The sequence below is a fragment of the Mercenaria mercenaria genome, chromosome 1 (assembly GCF_021730395.1).
Source record: "Mercenaria mercenaria strain notata chromosome 1, MADL_Memer_1, whole genome shotgun sequence".
Lineage (NCBI taxonomy): Eukaryota > Metazoa > Mollusca > Bivalvia > Venerida > Veneridae > Mercenaria > Mercenaria mercenaria.
In genome coordinates this window covers 84,181,167-84,194,295 of record NC_069361.1, presented here as the reverse complement: position 1 = coordinate 84,194,295, position 13,129 = coordinate 84,181,167, and the positions used below count along the sequence as shown (strand labels likewise).

The window sequence follows — 13,129 nt, the reverse complement described above, 5'->3', positions numbered from 1 at the left end:
AAAATGAAAATAACGTAAATAAGCTTTTGTGTAACAGGCTTTCACAGATCAGAACAATAGCTGAAAACTTGTGTATTATTCATACATTTTCAACGCTTTTATTGTATGAAATATACAGACCTAGGAATGTTTCATCTTTAATTGACTGGACTGCTTTAAGTCCTTTTGTTTTTTCCTCCCTTAACATTTCCATATTATAACAAATATTCATACAAACATAAGTTTTTATATCTCTTGGTCTTTACTCTTGGTGTAAACAGGATCTATTTATGATATGTTGACAAGACATGAACATGAAATGTGACCATCGCCTGACCTCTGCCTATTTCAGGTATTTGTTGATGGTATCTTTTTGCCTGGAAGTGTTGTGTTTCTTTACATTGCATTTTTGATCAGTGAGTCGGAACAGAAAATGTAGATGAGTAAAATGATGCCTGGAGGGGTTTGATTGATACTGTTTAATAGTAATTTTGTCATTTGTAAGTGAGCCGTGCCATGAGAAAACCAACATTGTGGCTTTGCGATTAGCATCCGCGCAGTCTGGTCAGGATCCATGCTGTTCGCTAACGGTTTCTCTAATTGCAATATGCTTTGAAAGCGAACAGCATGGATCCTGATCAGACTGCGTGGATGAGCAGGCTGGTCTGGATCCATGCTGGTCGCAAAGCCACTTTGTTGGTTTTCTCATGGCATGGCTCAAGTAAATAATACAGCTCTGTCAGACTATCGGTTGGCGATCATTACTCAAGAATCATAAAAAGTTAGGCCTTTCTTGGGAGGTAGGAGTGATCCATTCACTAGAGTGCCCATAAATGATATGGAGTTTCATTAGGGTAATGAAATGTTTAATTTTCCAAAATAATAGACTACATGGTGTTAAAACTACAACATCGATATCTCCATCACAGAACAGGCTTACTATGCCATCCTGACATGTTCGATTTATGCATGGGTGTATCAAAGGAACTGTATTAATACTATGATCTATAAGATGACACAGTATGCAAAACAAATGTCAATAAAACATCCTGTTCTGAGCCATTCCTTCAGTACCTTCTCCAAACACTTATCTCTACATATCTTTTGAAGAATCTGATAGGCTTTCTTCTTTCCTAATGCTGTTGTGCTTTTTTATGTCAAACAAAGAAATTGTTGAGGAGTCGTAAAAATTCCAGATTGATTTTCTGTAAAAATAAGATTGATTAAGTAGGGCAGAGCTGATTGAAAGGTAGTTTTGATTGCCATTATTCAGTCTTTGATCCTGTATAAGTGTGATTGATCAATTTTAATACGTTCAGATTGTTCTGTTTTGTTGCCACACACGTTCTCAACCAGATTAGACAATAATTATGTTTTGATGTAACTATTCTTAAAACAACAGAAATCAGGAAAGATCTGCTTAAGCCATTTTACAGCCTATCTCTGATTTACTCGTGCTTATAGTATTTTTATTTGTGATTATTGTCAGCATTGTACAGAATTCATTGAGATATCTAAAAGTAAATAAAATTTAATAAAGACCTGAGTCTTCATGCCCATTTAATAACTGATTTCGAAGCATTTAGTACATGTACAAGGATACATGTACAAGGATGTCCTTATATAACAGTAGACAATAAATCATTTGAATGCATTGTTGATGGTGGAAGATAGATACTTTGACAGATTAATTGTTTTGTATATTTTCACTTCCTTGTGTAATGTATGTAACAAAGGACATTGTATATATATCCTTTTAGAGGAGAGTCATACCTTGAACATGTACATGACAAAAAATGATGAATGTATTGTAGAGGTAGAGTGGGAAAAAACATGTAAAATGTCACTTACCAGTAATTTAGTTTGTTTGTTTTTTCTATCAGAGGTCACATTTTGGGTTATATATGTAAGAAATAAGTAACAGTGTGTTTTAGTTTTAGGTTTTATAATAATTTTCTTAAAGACTTATGAATGCGCCCCTTAAATGAATCAATTAGATAAATATGTAACCTAAACTTAAATTTTCTTATAAATCCATTGAAATCGCTTATTACATAGGTCCTTTAACCCTTTTCATGCTGGACACGATTGATTCTGCCTTTGTGACCAGTGTAGATCTTGATCTGCACTGTTCGCCATTCAGTCAGTATATTTTTGGTAATCACACCTTTTAACAGTTAATGGTACTGTCCAAATTGAAAGATGGACAAGTTCATTATAGAAATATAGCAGGGTAAGGGTTAAAACAAGACATATTTATATTTTCAGATTATGAGTTGGAGTCAATTAAAGCATTGTTCAATGAGAAGGAGAAAGAGCTGGCGATGGCGGCTGCCAAGGTGGAGGAGATGACACGGCAACTGGAGGAGATACGCAGCGGCAGAGTCAAGGCCAGCACCAATACCCAAAGTCCTGCAGCACTAGCTGAACTCGAGAAACTCAAAAAAGAACTAATGGTATGTAACTACATCATCAGCAGTTCTCTGTCACAATTCACTGTGAAATCATTAACATTTGTAGGGCACTAATTTTCATGGATTTCATGGTTTTGCCAGTCCACAGACATAAATCAAAACTAACAAATAAAATTTCCATTTGTTTTATATTCACTTTTATTCAGAAGTTGAAATTCACAGATTCATATCCCCAAGATAATCATTTAAGACAAACACGAAATTTTATGCCCACAAAATTAAATGGATTTATGTTTGATATACATATTCTGTTGGGAAATCATGATATTAATATGAAAAAGTTCTCATTTCAAGTCAAAAGTGACAAACTGCCATTGTTATCGGACTGTTAACAATACATGAATAAGAAGTTATTTCGAGATGATTTAATAACCTGTTACATGAAAAGTTTGATATAACAATCCATTGTCATATTTTATTTTTGACTTCCTGCTCTGAGGAAATCAATATGAACTAGAACATATCCTTATTTCATTGATATATGATGCCGCTGTTATCTCGTTCGAGGAAGGAACAGAATACTATGTATGAATAATGACACGTTTGCTATTAATTAATATTTAACAAGATGTTTGATCATCAAGTTGTCTGTGTTTGTCATTCAGATAAGTTATAAATGATGACATTGGAGCAGTATGAACTGGATCTTTTTTTGCAGCCTAAACTGAATCATTTTTTTCATTGATTAAAATAGAAATGTGATCAGGTTGTTTGGTTGTGACTAATATTACATGTACAATCAATTAAATTTCTTTCCCAGATACGTAACAAACTGAATGAAAACCAGAATAACAAAATGGCTGGAAATCGGGAATTGTTGGCGAAACGAAAAGATGAATTGGCCAGAATGGACAATAGAATACATGAACTTCAGATGAGGTTAAAGAAAAAACGAGCAGTGAGTGCGGAAATGGCAGAACAGAACAAAAATCAGATGAACAAAACAAATCAGAACAACAAAGTTATAAATAGACCACCCCCAAACATTGCTGCTGTTGAACCATTTGTACAAGATCCTCAAAATAATGTAGCTGGGTTTGGGAAAAAAGATCCTAAATACCAGTCATTGCCCCCGAGTTCGAAGTTCTTGTACCCAGAGAAAGAAAATAGACAAAGGGAGACAAACAATAATAATGTGAATTTCAACTCTAAACAATACGATTCAGATAAATCTGAGGAGTACACGATTCCATTGGTAGTTTCGGTAGATAGTAACAATAAACCTATGCAAAATGGTTTGCCTTCACCAAAGCAGAGTCCTGTTGGTGAGCCCCAGGTTAGTCAGGTATACCCACCATATTCAACCCCTAGCTCTCTTCAGATTCCACAGTCCATGCCTAGCAGCTTGGCACCAAACAACACTCGTTATGGAAGTGCTGTTACATCTAGGTCAGGAGTGTCACATTTTACACCTAAACCTTATGGAAGTACGTATAGTTCATCAATTTTACCAAACAGAGGCATTAGTGGTGTACCAAATGATCAGAATGCCTATGATCTGCAGGATGAGATACGGCAGTCAGGTAGTGGTCAAAGTTCACCTGGCTCTGTTGAGAGTACAAGTAGTGGAAGTTCAAAACCTTTACCGCCATATCCTCACAGAGAAGGACCACCTCAACCCAGTAAGCCTCAGGGACAAAGAGATGCCTTTGCAAACTCCAAAGGACAGGCTCCAGATCCCCAACAGGCCACTAAGGCTCCACAGAAAGATAACATTTCACAAAATAAAGGTCCACCTCCTGTTCCAAATAGATCAGGAAATCGGCCAGAAAATACGCAAGTAAATACAGGTTCAGTTCCAAACAATTTAAGATCGCAGCATAGTTCAAGTAACTCACCAGAGAATTTAAGTGACACTGAACAAACAAATATATCTGTTTCTAAAGGTATACAAAAATTTGCTGGGCTTATAGCCCAGCAAGAAGGGCCTAAACAACAAGGTGCTAATAATAACTCAGGTGGATTTTCAAATCTCAATCATGCCTCGGCACTCGGAGCTGTTACAGGCAGATCTGTTCCTTCATACAGATATGCCTCAAAGAGTGTTATAGCAAACACATATCTTGGTAGATTAGACAATGAAGCCTTAGAGAAATATCAGAAAAATGTGCTAAGTTTACACAGAGATTTAAGTGCAAGTAGTAAAACAGACGATGGTAGTCCAACTGAAAAAACTGTTTCGAATAATCAGAACGAGAAATTAAAAGATGAAGAAAAAGATTCTTTGTCACCATTATCAAGTGTGAGCTCACCAGCAGGATCGACCCCTTCGCCTTCAAGTCCGTTACGACCGCCAAACTATCCTTTCGACTTCCCATCAACTCCACCTCATGCTGATGTAGCTTCGGATAAAGTTAGTTATAAACCAAACACTCCGAAAAATATTCGTAGAAGACATTCTGATAGTGATAACGAAGAGGTCGGTAAAGCATTACATAAATACGGCATTAATACAAATGCAAACAAAAATCCACCAGCACAGGAAAACCAACTTATTTTATTGGAAAACAAACAAGGACCTGTGGAAATTCAAGCTACAACTTTTAGTGATCACATTCCAGAAACTGTGCTTATAGACAATAAAGGAAATATTGTTGAAGTTATTGATAACGCTAAAGAGACAAATAATAACAAAGCAGAAGACAGTGCTGATACTGTTAAAGCTTCGCCAGTGACGATAGAAGTTAAATCTAGTGAACCCAAAGTGAAGAAAAAGACAAATTTGAAAAATAGTAACTCTAAAAAGAATGGAAATCGTGTCAGTTTCGACCCATTGGCCTTGCTGCTGGACGCATCCTTGGAGGGAGAATTGGAGCTTGTCCGGAGATGTGCTGTGCAGGTGAGTGCTATTTTGAAGAGCTGATTTTCGGCACAAAATTTCAAAGTGTAATACAGTGTATAACTTGTTTATTAAAAAGAGCTCTTGGTTAAGTGAGAAAATAACAATTCATTCTATTTGATATACAGATATAGAAATTCTGTTCAATGACGAACTTGTATTTGATTTCAGAAACTTGAAATTCATATGGCCTTTTATGGTGTAAAACTACTTACTTAGAATTTAACGTGTTAATTTTCCCTGAAACGTGAGCGAGATGATAAATATCTGTTTTCATAAATGTAGACATTTACACTAACTTTAATGGTTTTACAAATTAAAGTGAGGCATTGTTTGGTGCTAAAAGTGGATAAGTGCTTTTAAGTTAGCAGCATTTATGAAGTATTTCGTTTTGTAATGTTTTGAGAAGAGTAAGACATTCTTTTGAATGGTTGCATTACAGTATTAAATTTCATGACATGTGCAGATTTTGTTACATGATATTGTGGTGAAATAAGGTGATATGCACTGAAGACATGCATTTATAGGTGTTTTATTGCATTTAGAAAGTTGATAGAATCCATTTTAAATTGAAATACTGTTGACAAAATGTATTAACTTGAATGAATACAAACTAGGATACAACCAGTCTAACATCCCTAGCATCTCATTGGTTGTTTCAGAGCACAGTTTTGAAATTGACCAATGGAAACAGCGTGTACTGAGTGAGAGTAGTCTCCAAACTCTGGATTGACAGATTTTGAATTTTTCAGTGTTGACATATTTATAAAAGTTCTTGGGTATATATAGAGAATATAGGAATCATGCAGCTGGTCTAATATGCACAGATGGCTTACAAAGTTTTATGGAATTCCAATGAAATTTTATACACAATCACAAAGTGCAGATGTGCATAATGTAATTGTTTCAGCTTCAGTCCAAGGGCACGTATTTCCCGAGACAAAAAAGTAGTTCAGGGGTACAAATCTTCTACTGTTGAATTTACTAAATGAATATAATGACTTATTATGTTGTATGTATATTTCAGGTGGACAATGTGAGTGCATCGAATGATGAAGGTATAACTGCTTTACACAATGCAATCTGTGCTGGTCATTATGATATTGTAACATTCCTTGTAGAGTTCGGCTGTGACGTCAATTCACCTGACAGTGACGGCTGGTTAGTAAATTTACATATTCATATTTATGTATTATAATAAGAATATTCATTGTATGAAATTTAACAATGATGAATAATTAGTCACTGAAAAGTTATCTAAAACATTTTTATGATTCATCAGAAGAATTGTGAAAGGCAAATATAGATTTACTTCCTTTGGATATTTAACCCTTATCATGCGGAACATGATTAATTCTGCTTTTGTGACCTGTGCAGATCATGATCAGCCCTGCACATCTGTGCAGTCTGATCATGATCTGCACTGTTTGCCATTCAGTCAGTAACATTTTGGTATGAACCCCTTTTAACAGCTAATGGTACTGTCCAAATTGAAAGATGGACAAGTTCATTATAGAAATTTAGCAGGGTAATGGTAAAAAAAATTACCATATTTACCTGACTATAAGGCAAATAGACTCGGTCATATTTGCTGCAATAAGTCGGTTTTTTTTTTTCAAAACTATTTTGTTGTCAGTCCCCTGTGTAGGATGAGGAAATGACTTCCAGTGAAATATTACTACACCTTTAGTATTAAACCAGTAAGTTGAAGATAAACAAAACTTGACATTGTTGGAAATCGATGTATCCTTTGGATGTTACAGGACACCTCTACACTGTGCTGCCTCATGTAACAACCTTCCTATGGTGAAGTTCCTCGTGGAACACGGTGCTTGTATATTTGCTACAACGATAAGTGATCACGAGACAGCCGCCGAGAAATGTGAGGAAGATGAAGATGGTTATGATGGCTGCTCGGAATATTTATATAGTAAGTAAAGTATAACCTCTCAGTGTGAACATCACAGGGAAGACAGAGATATGTTTGTTGTGCAGAGGTTATGGTTTGGACCGAAATTGGTATTTCGTAGGGAAATGAAGTTGTTGATCTCAAATTTTGAATATAAAATAAGGAGAATTTATTTTGTTTGTTTGGATGTACAAAGACTGTTGATTTTCTCTCGCTGGGACCAGCAAAATATGTTTGAGTTATCGATAGTTTGAGCCGTTGAAAATGATACATTATAATAGCATTTTGCTGAGACCTGACAATGAGTTCGAGCGAAGGGTGGCATTTGAATTATCCAAGCTCGAATGAACGAAGTTCCACTGTATTAAGGATTTCATGGTTTCTTCCTGTTTCATGTCGATGGTTGTCACTGTTAGTCTTGTCTGTAGACAAAATATTCTCTTCATTATTCATCCTAGACTGTTTTAATATTCTACAAAGACAATAATTTATTACCTATTACAGTTTCTGAGCTTCTGCATTGATAGCTTTCATGAAGACAATAATTTATGATTCGCTTTGAACTTGAAACCACAGATGCTTCTGATACGAAACCATTGTGTCATTATGCAACAGCAATTTTTAACTACATATAATAAATCTTACTTCATAAAGACAGCATATAGGAATGAAAATGTCAAAGATACATGTTTAAAATGAGACAGGAATATCTTTTTGATATTGATTCATGTATTAGCAGCTTTATCATTTTGGAAAAAAGAAACAATTAGCAGATGGTTCAGTTGATGAGAAAAGTATTGATAAATAGAAATTAACAGGGCTTGTATGCTACATGTATATTCATATAATTATTGACAGCAGAAAATATGCTATTTTTATAGGTTATTAGCTTTGTATCGGGGAAATATGCACAAGTTCTGCAGCGGAAATATGCGCGACTTTAGGTGCGCAATATTCTTCCGCTAAAGAACAAGTGGATATTTCCTGATGCAAAGATAATAACCTTTTTATTGCACACGTATCTTCACATATAAATGTAATGTAAACGTTATGAATTGATTCAATAGCCTGAATAAGTTTGACAATAAAGAAGTAAGTAAAATAATTAATGCCACGACACACTTTAAAGTACGTCATGCACCCGATATGAAATTCAGGTGTCAATGTCTGGAAAAATATTGACGTTTCTGGTACCATTGTAACTTTACGGAGAATAGAAACAAGTATGTAATAAGTAAAAGATACTGTCTTGCAAAGAAAGAATTGGCTTGACTTTGTAGTCTGAAATCTCTTTGCTTCTAATCCAAATTGAAAATTTGTACCTAAAAGTCATAAGTGTAAAGTGACCAAGTTTTCCACTATGATAAAATATACATTACCGGTATCATCAGTGCCTTACCAGAATTGATATCAGTCTCAGATAAGGTTAACTATAAAAATTATGCCATGTATTTTAATTTTGTGATATGAACTTGAGAATCTGAAAAGCGATAATGTCTTGAGGTTACACTAGCACTTGGAATTATTTAATGTGTTTTACTTTTCTGCGAGTCAAAAGCTTTGGTATGAAATGGTTTAATAATTATAGTATTATTTGTACTAGATTTCCTCTGGTTATTTCCACAGTGAAACTAATCACAGTATTTGTATTCTAGGTATTCAGGAAAAACTTGGCATTATGAACAACGGTGCTGTTTACGCAGTTTTTGACTACGCAAAAGAGAACTCTGACGAAGTTGACCTTAATATCGGGGACAAATTTACCATACTGAAGAAAGGCGATGAACACGAGAAGGAATGGTGGTGGGCAAGACTGGATGAGAAGGAGGTGCAAGGATATATACCGCGGAATCTTTTAGGGGTAATTATTTTAAAATTGATTGATTAAAGGTTTAATTGTTTAGCCGTAACTGCCACTTAATTTCCAAAATCAATTATATGTCATTTAATTCTTAAACAAAAATTAAATGAGCTTGAATTTGATACTGAAGTCTTAAATGTTGATCCCAGTTAATGCTGTATGTAAAGCACAAGACTGTGAAATACTGGGATGTTGAATTTTAAATATTTGGGTGAGAAGAATGTTTCCTGTGAGGAATGTTCAGAGTAGATTTATGTAGGTGTTCATCCTCCACCGCGTATGCATGCTGCAAGTTGTCAGTTTCTTGTGGAGAACAAGTTAGTACTGATACAGAATGCAGGACTGCTGGTTTAACTTATTATCTGATACAGATTTGAAAATGGTGCTATGCACAAAACAAGCATATTGAAACGTTTATACAGCTACCATGAAATCATTTAAATTTCAGAATTATGGCCAAAATGGTTATTTCCTGGATATATGAGCTATATATATGGATTACAACTTTTGAACATAAAATGAATGGGAATTTTACTTATTTTGGATTTAAATTTCATGGATTGCCTTGCCTCAGTCGCGAATTCCACAAAAATTAATCCATCAATAATTATGAGTTTAGTGCAGTTTGTCTATGCTGTGTATTTGACTTTATTTGATGTAACAATATTGATAAACTATATGCAATTTCATACATAGAATCTGTTGAAAATTCCATGTATTCTTAAATCTTAATTACACTATAATTTGTTTTCTTCATGGTGTCTGCTTCAAGCTTTGGCTAAAAATTGTTAAAAGGACTTGGTTTTTGCCCAATAGTGACACATTAGTATACAAATAAAATTCACTTATAAATCTTAACATAAAAGAAAGAGTTGCCAGTAATGTGTGTCAAGAAGTTTTAAGAGTAAAAACATTACACAGAGAAATGATAGCTTTGATTGATCAAATTATAGACATTGAATAAAGAGAGGTAACTGTCAGTTTTAAGGAAACTTTTCAAAATGTATAATTTTATATATTTCAGCTTACACCAAGAGTCATTCCTAAAGTTCAACCAAATGGTGACGTGTAATGGCAAGACATCGTACATATCAAAGCAAATGTGATTGAAAAGGGTGTATTTACAAAGAGACTATATTTGATGTAATTCTTATTTTTGAAACAAATTTTTATGTGTTGGTTTGAGGGAAAAATGAGATTTATTTTCCAATTTTTATTTTGAAACTTTTTTTAAATTAACTTTTTAGTGTATTGTTTTTATGTCTGTGCTGTGATTAGTTCTCCATTCGGTCTTTAAAATTTAATTTAACGTTTTTCATGAAATATTAAATGAAATAGTTCATACGTATTGTTAATTTTCCTCACATGATGGTATAAAGATATAAATGATGGTCTAGTTCAATCATCTACTGTTTTTAAGTATAGTTTACCTGTTGTGGCAACAAACTGTCTCTAGGTAATAAATTTATGGATGTGACAAAAATTTAGATAGTATGTCAACTTGCACACGGGCATGGTTCCTCGAGCCTCAAAATGATGGAGAAGTAAAAAAAAAAAGTGTTGACAAAGGGGTGAATCACAGCATTTTCAATATTTTGTTTGCATTTACACGTTGGTTTATACTTGCTATTAAAATGATAGCTGGAACACATGAACTACTGGGGAAATTGTCTACTTCGCCAAAAATACAAAACAAGAAAATGCTAGAGAAGTTTATGTTGGTGCTGTCTTTTTTTTGTGGAACTACTTGTTTACCTCCCTTAATAGAGAGCAAGTGTGCTCCACTGTAGTTGAAAGTAAAGTTTGTTTATGCACATGTGCAGAAACAGTTGTATTTCTTACTATACTGGACTATAGTTGGTGGTTAAACTAGGCCACATTTTATTTTTCACTGTAATGTTACAGAGAGGTTGAGGTTGAATCTCGTAACTCTGCAGAGTTGAAATGATGCAGTGAGAAGTGTATATTTAAATGTAAGAAGACATTTTGTTGATTTATCAGTCAGTTTTTAGTAGATGTTTGGTAATATGATTTTCTACATATTTCGGTATACAAATATTGAAATTTCAACCTCGCCTTTTTGATATTACTCTGATGTATGAAAGGTATCAATGACTGTGGAAAGTCAGAGAAGAAAGGTTGATTTAGTATTAATTGTTTTGATACAGTTATGTTTTTTTTTTTTACAGTATTATGTGCTAATATGATAAATTGATCCAGATGAAGCATTTTATGTGTTATGCAAGAACTTCATGAATATAAAGTGTAAAAAATACAGATATGAAGCATTTATAAGTATTTTTGACATCCACTATTGTTATATTTACAACATTTTTAGCTATATGTCTGCATGTCTTTGTGTGCATGTCGTTTGAAATAGAAAAACAAGAAGTACTGTAAACTGCAGTCAAACCGAGAAATTAGAGATTTTAAGAAGTTTAAATGATTGAGGGGATATGCGGAATTCATGATCATGTTGCGGAATTTAAGGGGTTGGTACACACTGATGGTCAAAGATTCAAACATTAATCTTAACCCTGCTAAATTTCTGTAATGGTCTGGTACATCATACAGATGGGTAGTACTAATTATTATTTAAAGGGTTGTTCACTTAAAATTTACAGACCGAATAGCGACCAGTGCAGACCAAGATCAGCCTGCACGTCAGGCAGAATCAATTGGTTAATTGAAATTGGTCATGAAGAAGTTTTTTGAACTTTTACACTTTTTCACATGTTTTCAGATAAATAACAGTGTGTTTGAAATCTTAATTTGTTTGATACTTCGCATCGCCATCTTAGGCTGTAGATTGTATATTTGATTTTTGAAAGATTTAATTCCCCTTTAGAGTTAAATATTAGCTTTAATATAAAAACAGTTTACCTGTAGTTAATGTAGATATTTGATTCAATATTATATTTTCTACAATTACGGTACTTTCTTATTTGAAACAGTTTTTAAATGAAATTTTCAAATAGTAAGGCAGAATATGAATGTGTGATAAAAATTTGATGTGAATGTTTAGTTAACACCAATTTTAAAAAAAATACATTACAAGGGGGTCTCTTTTACAAAGTGGTTTATGTTGCTGAATTTGAATCATTTGATTTTCACAGATATTTATTCAGAACCTAACTGTGAGGAAGTCATCCAGCTAGCTTGCTATATGTATAGTTGGTACTTACAGCATTTTAGCGGGAAAGTAGCTATAACTTAAAACACAAACTTTTTTGTAGGGGCTTGAAATAATTTTAATCACCCCAGAATCAGCTTTTTGTCTTAAACCATGAGATCATGGTTAAGCAGCCATCATCTTGTCTAATATATATGCTACCCCTCGAATTAATTCTGCTTAAACGTCATATCATAAGATTTTAGTTTTCATTATGAACATTGCAAATCACACATTTTTATTTGTAGGGCCTTTATTGTGCTACAAAGTTAGCTGTGCAATACAGTAATGTGTACATACTTCTGTACTGTATATTAATATGAACAAGTAAATAACAAAAACTTTATATTGTCTTTTTCATTTTTTTAAGTCAAATGAACCCTAAAGTTCAGTGGGAGATGTTGACGGAAAATCATGTTGCGTTGTTACCTTACCTGAACTTTGCTGAGGGTGAAACATCAATATTTTAATTAAAACATTTTCTCCACCGAAACTTCTGGTCTGAATTACACCAAATTTGGTCCTAAGCATCATGGCAAGGTTCTTTCTTAATTTTCATATGCCTGTTTCGGAAAAACAGGATGTATTATGTGATGGAGTGTGTGTCTGTCCGTCATAATTCGTGTCTAGAGCATAACTTTATAACCATTAAAGATACTGATTTAATAGATGGAGATGACATGATGTGCAGATTGCTTGAATCAGCCCTGTTGGTTAAAGGTCAAGGTCACAAATTAAGCTAAAATGTGAAAATTGGCCATCGTATTTCGTGTCCGGAGCATAACTAAATAAGCATGCGAAGTGTTGACTTCAATCTTTGCATGTAGGTAGGTGGCGACGAGACAATGTGCACATGAGTCGGATCTGTAGGTCAGAGGTTAAGGTCACAGATTGA

The 13,129-nt window shown here is 34.0% G+C and overlaps 1 protein-coding gene across 6 annotated transcripts in view; it reads left to right on the top strand.

Moving 5' to 3' along the window:
* Positions 1–12,580, top strand: part of LOC123564708 (apoptosis-stimulating of p53 protein 2-like) — a 51,118-nt gene extending 38,538 nt beyond the window's left edge. For all 6 annotated transcript variants that reach the window (XM_053552819.1, XM_053552829.1, XM_053552839.1 and 3 more), the window contains 6 exons: positions 2,248–2,435; positions 3,214–5,292; positions 6,320–6,453; positions 7,056–7,222; positions 8,857–9,062; positions 10,087–12,580. In XM_053552819.1, the coding sequence (XP_053408794.1) occupies positions 2,248–2,435; positions 3,214–5,292; positions 6,320–6,453; positions 7,056–7,222; positions 8,857–9,062; positions 10,087–10,134 (2,822 nt within the window). In that variant the 3' untranslated portion in view covers positions 10,135–12,580. The remainder of the gene's footprint in view (positions 1–2,247; positions 2,436–3,213; positions 5,293–6,319; positions 6,454–7,055; positions 7,223–8,856; positions 9,063–10,086) is intronic.
* The last annotated feature ends 549 nt before the right edge of the window (positions 12,581–13,129 follow it).